The 11,100-nt window shown below is 52.0% G+C and overlaps 1 protein-coding gene across 1 annotated transcript in view; it reads right to left on the minus strand.

Moving 5' to 3' along the window:
• Positions 1 to 9,545, minus strand: part of GOLGA3 (golgin A3) — a 45,899-nt gene extending 36,354 nt beyond the window's left edge. Inside the window, 3 exon segments of the mRNA XM_030336057.2 lie at positions 181 to 459; positions 3,797 to 4,085; positions 9,084 to 9,545. Of these exon segments, the coding sequence (XP_030191917.1) occupies positions 181 to 459; positions 3,797 to 3,905 (388 nt within the window). The 5' untranslated portion in view covers positions 3,906 to 4,085; positions 9,084 to 9,545.
• Between the last annotated feature and the right edge of the window lie 1,555 nt (positions 9,546 to 11,100).

Raw genomic sequence — 11,100 nt, forward strand, 5'->3', positions numbered from 1 at the left:
CACGGGGGAACGCTGCTTCTCTCCAAAGTGGAGCTGCACGCAACACGCACAACCCACCACAGCGACAGACCGGTGAAGACAGGGGGACGAGCAGCGAGCGTGTCTGGAGGGTGGGGAGCGATGGGGGCGCCGCAGGAGGCAGGGGAGGGCGGGGAGGAGCCGGCGGGAACGGATGCTTACACAGTTGTGTTTCTTGCATAGGAAGACTGAGTCTGAGGGACTGCAAAGCTTCTTTTCTAACACTGCCCTCAGCACCAGTCCCCTGAGACTTCCTTAGGTTGTCATGGAAATCAGCCACACCTGCAGAGGCCTCGGGACCCAGTGGGCTCGTGGCGGGACCAAGAGGCGATGCAGGGTCTGGGAAGAGTGGCGTCGGCCCGTTCTGACAGGTGTCCCCCTTGCCAGGTCCATCCAGGCCTCGCCCTCCGTCTGCAGCTCTATGGGCCTCGACACTGGCACCTGCAAGAGAGAGCGTGCTGAGCCATCACAGTGTCAACCACGAGAGGCGGCTGCATTTCAGACGTGCGGAGAAGACAGGACAGGAGAGACTCTAGACGTGCGAGCACGAGCCATCTCCAATGTCCTAGGAGACTGTTCGCTCTGGCGGCAGAGCAGGCCGGGCTCTCCTCACGTGGGTGTGGGGATCGGACAGCTGCTCGCCTGCCAGGGCCAGACACCCTCATCCGTGGACCACCCTCACCCTCCGCCCAGCGCTTGCGGAATTTAAGTAGTAATCTTCCTTCTCATTTAAACAATGAGGGACGCCTGGGGGGCTCAGTCGGTTAACCATCCGACTTTGGCTCAGGTTACGATCTCACGGTTTGTGGGTTTGAGCCCCGTGTCGGGCTCTGTGCTGACAGCTCGGAGCCTGGAGCCTGGAGCCTGCTTCGGATTCTGTGTCTCCCCCTCTTTCTCTGCCCCTCCCCTACCCACTCGTTCTCTCTCTCTCTCTCTCTCCAAATAAATAAATAAACTTGAAAAAAATTTTTTTAAACAAGACCAATAAGAAATCTTATGGAAGTCTGCTTTTAAAAAACAGCAAAGGAAAATAAATGCTGAAAACACAGCCGATAATGTTTCTAACAGATGCTGGTGACACAGGGCTGATCAGTCACGCCTCACATTTACAAAGGAATAATTCCAAAGTCATTTCAAAGCATAAGTGTATCCTCCAAAACGAGAAATCTAAGGTAAAGACGTAGATTAACTGATCAGAACACTTATGGCAAAGCTGAGCACAGAGTCAGAATCTGAGGACAAAGAGACTGTGCTACTGTTTGATCAACAGTTGTTAGATAAACACCCAAGTTTAACCAGTGATGACCATACAAACACATAGCAAGCTCAGTTTCACCGCTAACATTATTACATGTGGATTTGTCATACACTAACTAAAATCTATTTCCTTGTCAAAAGAAAAAAAAAAAAAAGGCTTCTTACAATTAAATGATTTTTACCTTCCTTGCCCCCTCACCCTGGTGGGGGAGCCGGTCGGCAGTCAAGAACCAAGATGGCGCCTGGAGGGAGGGAAGGAGGATCCAGGGGTCCCAGGGTGTGGTTCCAAAGGTACCTAAGTGCAGCAAGGCCCCAGCCTCCTATGGGGATCCACATCACTTGGATCCCACAATGTACCCAGTATGAATCCAGGGAACTCCCCTTTACCCAAGCAAATTCAAAATGGGTTTCTGATACTTGAAATGTGAGGCCCAACCAATACAGCTACTCACTGTCATGCCTCCCCAAGAGGAAAAACAGAATACAAGTGGGGCACCACAGGCTCAAAGCAACAGTAAGGAGACCGGACCACAATCCTGACCTGACCTCAATTCTTACTCAAACAACCCTTTGGCTCCATGCTGGGTGAGGGGGAAGGGGAGCCTGCATCTCAGATACTAGATTATCATTCTGAGGGGCTTACAGACCTGGAAGAGTCTCTACATCTTCCTGTTTATATGACAAAATAGTTTTTTAAGCATTATATTGCACTTTTATTTATTTATTTTTTAATTTTTTTTAATGTTTATTTTTGAGAGAGAGAGACAGAGTGTGAGCAGGGGAGGGGCAGAGAGCAAGGGAGAGACAGAATCTGAAGCAGGCTCCAGGCTCTGAGCTGTCAGCACAGAGCCCGACGCGGGGCTCGAACTCACGAACTGCGAGATCATGACCGGAGATGCGGTTGGACACCTACCGACCGAGCCACCCAGGCGCCCCTATATTGCACTTTTAAGAAAATCTAACAGACGGGCACCTGGAGGGTTCAGTCGGTTAAGCATCCGACTTCAGCTCAGGTCACGATCTTTTGGTTTGTGAGTTCAAGCCCCTTGTTGGGCTCTCTGCTGTCAGTGCAGAGCCCACTTTGGATCCTCCGTGCCCCCTCTCTGCCCCTCTCCCATGTTCTCTTTCTCTCTCTCAAAAATAAACAAACATTAGGGGCGCCTGGGTGGCACAGTCGGTTAAGCGTCCGACTTCAGCTCAGGTCACGATCTCGCGGTCCGTGAGTTCGAGCCCCGCGTCGGGCTCTGGGCTGATGGCTCAGAGCCTGGAGCCTGTTTCCGATTCTGTGTCTCCCTCTCTCTCTGCCCCTCGACCGTTCATGCTCTGTCTCTCTCTGTCCCAAAAATAAATAAACGTTGAAAAAAAAATTTAAAAAAATAAAAAATAAAAAAAAAATAAATAAACAAACATTAAAAAAGAAAAACCTAGGGGCGCCTGGGTGGCGCAGTCGGTTAAGCGTCCGACTTCAGCCAGGTCATGATCTCGCAGTCCGTGAGTTCGAGCCCCGCGTCACGCTCTGGGCTGATGGCTCAGAGCCTGGAGCCTGTTTCTGATTCTGTGTCTCCCTCTCTCTCTGCCCCTCCCCCGTTCATGCTCTGTCTCTCTCTGTCCCAAAAAAATAAAAAAAATAAATAAATAAAAAAAATAAAAAAAAAAAAAAGAAAAACCTAAAAGGCCAAAAAAAGACCATTGTTCCCAAACACAAGCCAAACTGCAGATAAATAACAAAGATGATGAAACAATAACAAACAAGGGCCACTAGCACTTCCTACTGTGTCTGAGGACCTGTGTACCATTTCTTTCAGCCCTCGTGACCACCCAAGGGTGCAGGCACCAGTAATCTTCCACTTACACAAGAAGAAAGTGAAACGAGATCGAATAAGGCCCTGCTCGAGGGTTCACTGTCTCAGTGACGGATCTAAGAGCCAGCTTCCTGTCTGTCCCACCGTTGGATCCTTGGTCTTGGGCCCCTGCTGTTAGCAGCCTTGCCTGCTATTGAAGGAGCGGGTGCCCGAACATCATTTTGCAAGAGGAAAATGCAATTTCTCCTAGCGAATGAGTACACCAATACCTACAACTTTGCACTGACACATTGCACTGACCCCCCTAAACAGGAAGGGGCCTCACAACCGAGTAAATTATTCACCCTGTACTTCTGATGAATGAAGAACCCATGAGCTAACCTGTCAATGTGATCCAATAACCTTGGATCACTCCCGGACCATTTGTGTATCCGAAAGGTAGATGCCAGGCAGGTAACACCACAGAACCCTTACGGAGACCGGTGCTGCCGTGTCTGCCGGAGCAGAGAGCGGGGCAGCTATCGGTCTGACAAGCCCGGCACGTGATTTAAAGTTGGCATCAACTAAGAAAAAGCGCTCACAGGATTAGTAAAAACAAACTCTGAACGAAAAGTTCATTACGGTCTGAAGCACCACAGCCTTGTTCCAAAATGCAAGGTGATCCGCCGCCTCCCGTCTAAAGGCAAAGTGTCAGCAGCACAGAGTAACCAGCGACTTACACGGGGCGTCAGCCCACTGGTCAGGTGGCACCAGTGACCCTGGGGGCTCTGGGAGGGCCTCGGGGCGAGCTGGGGTGCCACTGCTGGATCCGGCCGGCACTCTGTCCATGGTCAGGACGGCACAGGCTGGACCGATACTCGGGGGCTGCAAGCGGGCTGCGGGTGGGTTCGGTCTCGGCCATTAGCAGCAGCCCGGAGCTCCTGGGAAGACCCGCACTAGGCCGTCCATTTTGGGAAGACGTCCAGTCTCATAAGTGGCTTGAAATCAAACCCAATAACATCATGATACCTGACAGGAGGGAAAAGAGAAAGAAGGTATCATGAAACCTCATTTGTCAGATTTGAAGTAACAATTGCAAGACTAACATTTGGCTCCCGATTCACATCCATGTAATAAACAGGTTTATTCATTCAACAGATAACTCCTGAGTACCTACAATATGCTAGGTTTGAGGGTAAAGTGCTGACCCACCACACCGCGGCCCGTTCCTGAAGGGAACCAGCTGGCTAATGCCGGCCCGCCAGGGCAGAGCCACTCTGTAACCGGACCTGAGCCCCACGTGTAGCCCCTCGCAGGGACAGGCCTTGGGAGGCTGAGGAATTAAGCTACTTGTTTAAATTTAAGAAATCTGAGTTAAATAGCCACGTGTGGCCAGTGACTTCTGCCCTGGACCCGTGGGCCCGAGCACTCACAGGGCAAGCTCCCCTCCCAGGCCTGGCATGGTGGCGAAGTTCACGGAACATGACAACCCTACGCTGTGTCAGGGGAAGCACAGAGAGACGAGGACGTGGAATCGGGGTCCAGAGAAGGCATCTCGGGGCAGGTGATCAGTTTCGTCCTTCATTTCTGTCAGGATTAGCTTTTAGCCCAACCTGCTAGGCTAAGTTCAAGGGAGCAAAACTTTGCCCCAGGTTTGGCAACTGGTTACCATTTTTGAAGTGTACTGAGGATATTCATAACCTGTTCCTCGTCAGCAGGGAAGGTGTGAGCCACTATCCATTCTGCAGAGATGCTGGCATTTACTCCCTATATGGTAAGTTTCACGTCATCCTACATACTGTTCTGTGTCTCACAAGCTTCAGGACAAAAAGTTACATGACTTTCCTCTGCGGCTTACAAATCCCACACAGACATCTCAGACAAGAGCCTGAGCAGTGGCCCACACACGGAGGGGCTGGTGCTGACTCAACAGCAGAAGGCAGGTGTGCCTCTCCTGCCACAGTCCTCTCCTGCCGTCCCCCAGGAAGAAGCACCCACTGGTGGTCTACATAGCCTGGCACACCCAGGCATCGAGTGACTAGTGGCGGCAGCATCCCCCGTGTAAACCCACGAGTGTCTGGCTAGCAGCTCTAAGAATGCACACGTTCCACTCTGCTGTCTGGCACCTATAGGCCAAAGATGCTATGGCTGAGTAATCGTGCGGTAGAAGATGAAAAGGTCAGTCTAGCGCCACGCGTAGAACCAGCACGAGGGTTGTACTAGAAAGGACCACTGATAGAATGCATACCAACCAGCTAACTGAAAAGCGCTGGCTGCCAGTGTGGCTCCGTGGCTCGTTTGTGCACATATTTGAAGACTGAACCAAATTCCGGATCACAGAAATGAAGGGAGCTACTGAGGCTGGCCGATGATCCTGTCTGCAATGAGTTCTCTATGCTGTTTTTGTCTCTACAGTAATCAGTACCCTCTTTCATCCTCAAAGACTTCCCAGGGCGGGGGGATAGACACACGAGCTCTTGGAGGCTCCACACCTGTCCCTGCACATCCTACAGGCCCCTCCAAAAATCACTGTTCCACAGGGTCCTGGCTCCATGGCAAATACTGTCCACCAGGCCTTCCCCTGGCTACTGCAGACAGCTGATCCTTAGGTAAGACGCCCACAAAGCAAGGCGAGGCACGTCAGCAAAAGGCCAGCCAGACCGTCCCCTTCATCATAGGCTTGCCGCTTCAAGAATGGGTACCAACACATACAGTGGAACGTGGGATCAGAGGTCACTGTGCAGGGCACGCTGTATGTGCTGGCCCTCCTCGCAAGTCCCTTAGCAGAAGAAAATGTTTGCATTTTGCTTTGCGATGTCTTTGCCCCCGCCCCGTGGGGGCAGGGGCGATGGTGCCTGCAAGGGCAACAATGACAGGTGGGTGCTGCTCAGGCAGAAGCTGGTCCCTCTGCCGTGGGGGCCCCTTCCCCTTGACCACCAGGCAAATCCCCAAGGGCCCTTCCACATCCACCATTAGACATTGCTCCGAAGTCCTGCGGGGCCTCAGGTAAAGTGCCCGGCCCACTCCCTTCTGCCACCAAGACACCCCGTGTGCAAGCTCACTGCAGAAGGGTGTGTGTGCCTCTCCTCCACGCAGCAAGAGGCCCGGAAGCAGAAACGACCGCTCCCAGTCGGCCCTTCCCCCTCGAACATCCCCCACTCCGAGTGACGCTCTCGACACAGGCTAGTAACTTCAATCTTTGGCCCTACCAAGTTCCACCCCTTAGCAACCAAGCTAGTGGTTCCAGAACAATACAGTGTTTGCATCCTGAGCATCAACACTGCCTTTTCAAATACAGAACAACTCTGACTATTCCAACTAAAACCCCTCGGAAGCTACCGTTCCAATGAGACAAAGAATGCCCCTGGGAGAGCAGCAGGTAGTGGCCACACCCCAGATAAGCAATGTCCCCTGGGTAAGAACCCAAGCAGGCAGCTAGCCGGACTTCCTTCATCTGCTGGACACATAACACGGCCCAGCAGAGCAGGGAAGGCACAGGGGCAGCCAAGCAGCTGCTGAGGAGAATGGCCTGAGGCCGTGACGATGCCGGACCCAGGCAAGAGGAGGTCCGCTGAGATGCTCGTTCCACTGATGAAGCAAACACGGAGACGAACGCGCCAGGCTGTCTGAGCCCAGTGCCATCACGTACTCCACTCACTTAATGCCCTTTATGTGAACTTCTTGCTAAACAAAAAACCCTGCTGAGTCCCAAGAGGTCCTACGCCGCTCCAGAGGTGGACGATGCAGCCCTCCACAGCATGAGACCCTGGGACTGTGACACGTTCTGGCGACTCATAAACACGGCTCCCATGCACACGCAGCTCCTCCTGGAGCCGGACAACACAACTCACTGAAGGCCCAGAGCAGCCTCCGCTGAAGTGACATCTCCCTGTAGGTAATAAGCTGGCATTCTGTGTCTGTCCTCAGGCTCCAGTATACTTTACTTAGCAGCACTCAGTCGGTCAGGGTCTCACTACCTCAGTGCTCACAAAAACAGGGCAGAGAGAAGGGTCAGACTTCTAGGGGCACATCCCAAGGAAGCGGTTATTAGGAACATGAATTCCAATTCGTGATTTTTTTTTTTTAAGTAGGCTTCACGCCCAGTGTGGAGCCCAACATGGGGATCAAACGCATGACCTCAGGGTCAAGACCTAAGCTGAGATCAGCAGTCGGATGCTACTTCAGCTCAGGTCGTTATCTCAAGGGTGGTGACCTCGAGCCCCACGTCAGGCTCTGTGCCGACAGCTCGGAGCCTGGAGTCTGCTTTGGATTCTGTGTCTCCCTCTCTCTCTGCCCCTTCCCTGCTTGCTCTCTGTCTCCCTCTCAAAAATAAACAAACATTAAAATACGTATATAGGGGGGTGCCTGGGTGGCTCAGTTGGTTAAGCGTCTGACTTAGGCTCAGGTCTAATCTCACAGTTCGTTGAGTTTGAGCCCCGCATCGGGCTCTGTGCTGACAGCTCAGAGCCTGGAGTCTGCTTCGGATTCTGTCTCCTTCTCTCTCTGCTCCTCCCCCGCTCAAGCTCTGTCTCTCTCTCTCTCTCTCTCTCTCCTTCAAAAAATAAATAAAAAAGCATTAAAAAATAAACATTAAAAATTTTTTTCACATATATATACATACATACACATACATTTTAAGAGCTGGATGCTTAACCGACTGAGCCACCCAGGTGCCCCCTAATTCGTGACTAAAAAAAATTTTTTTAATATCAGTTTTATCACATTACCATTTTTGACTACCTGCATTCTGCCGTGTTTCCTGGAGGGAAGAGACAGTTATCACAACTTCACAAAATGCTCATAACTCTAAATTCACGCCATCTGCATCAAAGGACTTCATGCCAAGAAAATCGTCTCAGGCACATATAGGACTTCAACTTCCCATGATTTCGATACACACGCGAACAGCTCCATCTACCCCCCCTTATTTTTTCTACTGGCAATTGGAAACAAACGGCAAGGCCAAAGATAAAACAGGATTTCCGTAAGAAGACAGCACCTAGTTGAGGCCACGCTAGTAACCACAAGTACACAAGTAAACAGGGACTGACACACAAAGTGAAAAGCCGGCAGGCCTCTGTCCCTGTACAGCAATGCCACGTAAAGCGCAGGCTCCAGCATCAGTCCTGACTCCTCCACCCCCGGCTGTAAGGTCATGGGCATGTTTCATAACCACTCTTAGCCAGTTTCCTCATCAGGAACATGATGAGAAACAGAATACAAAGTTTTGCCAGGATTAAATGCAACAAGGCACAGGGTCTGTCCCATGCCCTCAATAAATGGTAGCTGTAATTATGTGTTATTTTCCCTTCAGTTGTTGCTCGTCAAAATTGATAGTAAAGTCAATTAGAAGATATTCTCACTTAGGAATGCACACTGCTAAAGGCAACTGGCAAAAAAAAAAAAAAGAAAGAAAGAAAAGGAAAAAAAAAAGCTACTTTTGAATCTGAGTAATGTCAGATGAGTTTTCTTTTCTTTTCTTGCCATTCGAGGTATGTTAACTGAAAGCTACTTCTCCAGGAAAGGGTTATGCTGGCAATAAAGGAACAATTAAAAAAAAATTAAATGCATGAGTCACCTGTACATGGTTTACTAGGTCTCAGTAGTTTTCAATCACACTGTCAAGAACCCAAACCTCTTACCCTGAACCAGGAAGCCGCATACCATCTGGCTCCTCCCTACACTGCATCCTCCACCCCGCCACTTTCCTCCTTTTTTCGTTACGCCCTTGACACACTACTTCTTTACCAAAGTCACTCGTCGTCCCTCAGGGTCATCACACTGCTGCTCACTCTGCCTGAAACACTCTCATCCCACAGTTTTCCATGACTGGCTGCTGGTCATAGAGGCCTTGGCCTCCCCACGGGCCTTCCCACAGACCCACGCCAAGCAACACCCCATACTACTTCTTCATTCACTGTCCCCATCGCTCCACTAGAATGTGAGTTCAGGGAGGGCAGGGATCCCGCACAACTCCACCCACGTGTCCCAGGACCCACAATCAACAGTGCCTGTCACACGACTCACACTCAGCAACTATCTGTTGGATGAGGCCGAGCTGTTCACCTGCTCCACACTAGTGACCGTGCCTGGCCCGGCTCTTCTAGGAAATATCACTGCAAGGGTGAAGCCCCTCTAGGCACCCAGAAGCTAAATGGAATCGAGGCCGAAGAAGAGGCAAGCAGCTACGCGGACTCTAAACCCAACTCCGCACGAATGTCCCGACCCCGTGTCACGTGTGTCATCCTGGCAGAACTTCTGCAAAAGGCCAGAGGCTGTCACTCTGGTGCAGCTGCTGGGCAGCTGTGGGTAGCTCCACTAGATCACGCCCCGTTACGCGCAGACAGCGCTTCCGAACGGCTTGCTGTGCGCCCATCTCCGAAGCCAGTACCGCTAACAGCTGCACAGGCCGGCTTCCAGGCCCCGAGGCTACCAACGGTGAGTTGCAGGACCCACGCGGGGCGGAGCCGCTCCAGGTGGAGCCACGGTCACCCTCCGCGGCCGCCCAGGCCCCGTCACCCCTCGCCCGCCGCCTGGCCTCCGCCCGACCGTGCCGCGGCCCCCCGGCGCTCCTGCGCCCTTCCCGGGCCGGGCTCCCGGGCCGGGCGCCTCCCCGCGACCCTCACCCGGCGCTGCGGAAGCCTAGGCGGCCGCTGGCCGGACTGCTCCGACGGAGACGTGGCCGCGCGAGGGGCGGGGCGCGGCGCAGCGACGGGCTAGGACCCTCCGGAAACAGCCTGTGCGCGCCGCCTCCGTTCCGGAAGACAGACCGTCCCGTACTTGCCAACAGCTGCCCTCGGGCCGGGCTGCCCCGACCGCAGTGTCGGACTCGAGCCCACTCACATCCGACGCGAGGCAGGTTTCAGAAAGTGAGTTTGGGGCTGTCTCCCTTGTGGAAACACACGTTCGGGATTTGCAAGACAACCTCCGACCGGAAGCTAGACAAACGAACTTCCGACGGAAGTGGCGTGGCCAAGACTCCGGTCCCCGCCCTGTCCCGCCCAATCTGTCAGGCTGAGGGCGTGGTCACCCTCACCCCGCCCCGGCCCCGCTGGGGGCGTGGCTAGGAGGCCCAAGGGAGCAAAGGGCCCAGCCGCCAGGAGGGGTGGGCGCTGAGGCTGCTCTCCGCAGAGCCCACGAAGGGCGAACCCCCACCTCCCACGCGCAAGTACTCATTTGTCTTTCAGGTGCCAATGCAAGTGACTCCTGCTTTGGAGCCATAGCAACGTCTTACCCGTTCAAAAACAAACATCGTTGGTGTATAAATGAAGGTTTTCTCCTATTCATTCATTCATTCATTCATTCATTCATTCATTCATTTTGCCTCTGGGAAAATTGTTTCAGCACCGTTTATTGAAAAAAAAACCCAAAACTTTGTTTCAGCATCGTTTGTTGAAGAAAAAAAAAAATCTCTCTCTTCCATTAACTTGCTTTTGCAGGGATGCCTGGGTGGCTCAGTCCGTTAAGTGTCAGGCTTCCGCTCAGGTCATGATCTCATGGTTCATGGGTTTGAGCCCTGCATCCAGTTCTGTGGGACAGCTTAGAGCCTGGAGCCTGTTTCAGATTCTGTGTCTCCCTCTCTCTCTGCCCCTCCACTGCTTGCACTCTGTCTCTCTCTCAAAAATATTTTTTTAAAAACTTGCTTTTGCACACTTGTCAAAAATCAATTAGCTGCTTTTGTGGGTGTTTCTGGGTTCTCTGCTCTTTTCCGTTGATCTCTGTTGATCCCTCTGCCTACATGACGGTCTCCACCAGTAGTCTTACAGCAAGCCCTGATACTGGGTAGGGGAATCCTCCTGATTTGCTCTTTTTCATGGTTTGTTCTAGGTACTTGGGAAATCATACCCTTCCACATAAATTTTAGTATAAACTTGTCTATGTCTATAAAAATCCATCTTGGGATTTTGATAGGAAATGCATTGAAATTATAGATCAATTTGGGGAGAATTGACATCTTTGCTATGTTTCTTCTTTAAGTAGGCTTCACACCCAATGTGGGGCTTGAAATCACAACCCTGAGATTAAGAGTCACACACTCTACCCA

The sequence above is a fragment of the Lynx canadensis genome, chromosome D3 (genome assembly GCF_007474595.2).
Source record: "Lynx canadensis isolate LIC74 chromosome D3, mLynCan4.pri.v2, whole genome shotgun sequence".
Classification (NCBI taxonomy): domain Eukaryota; kingdom Metazoa; phylum Chordata; class Mammalia; order Carnivora; family Felidae; genus Lynx; species Lynx canadensis.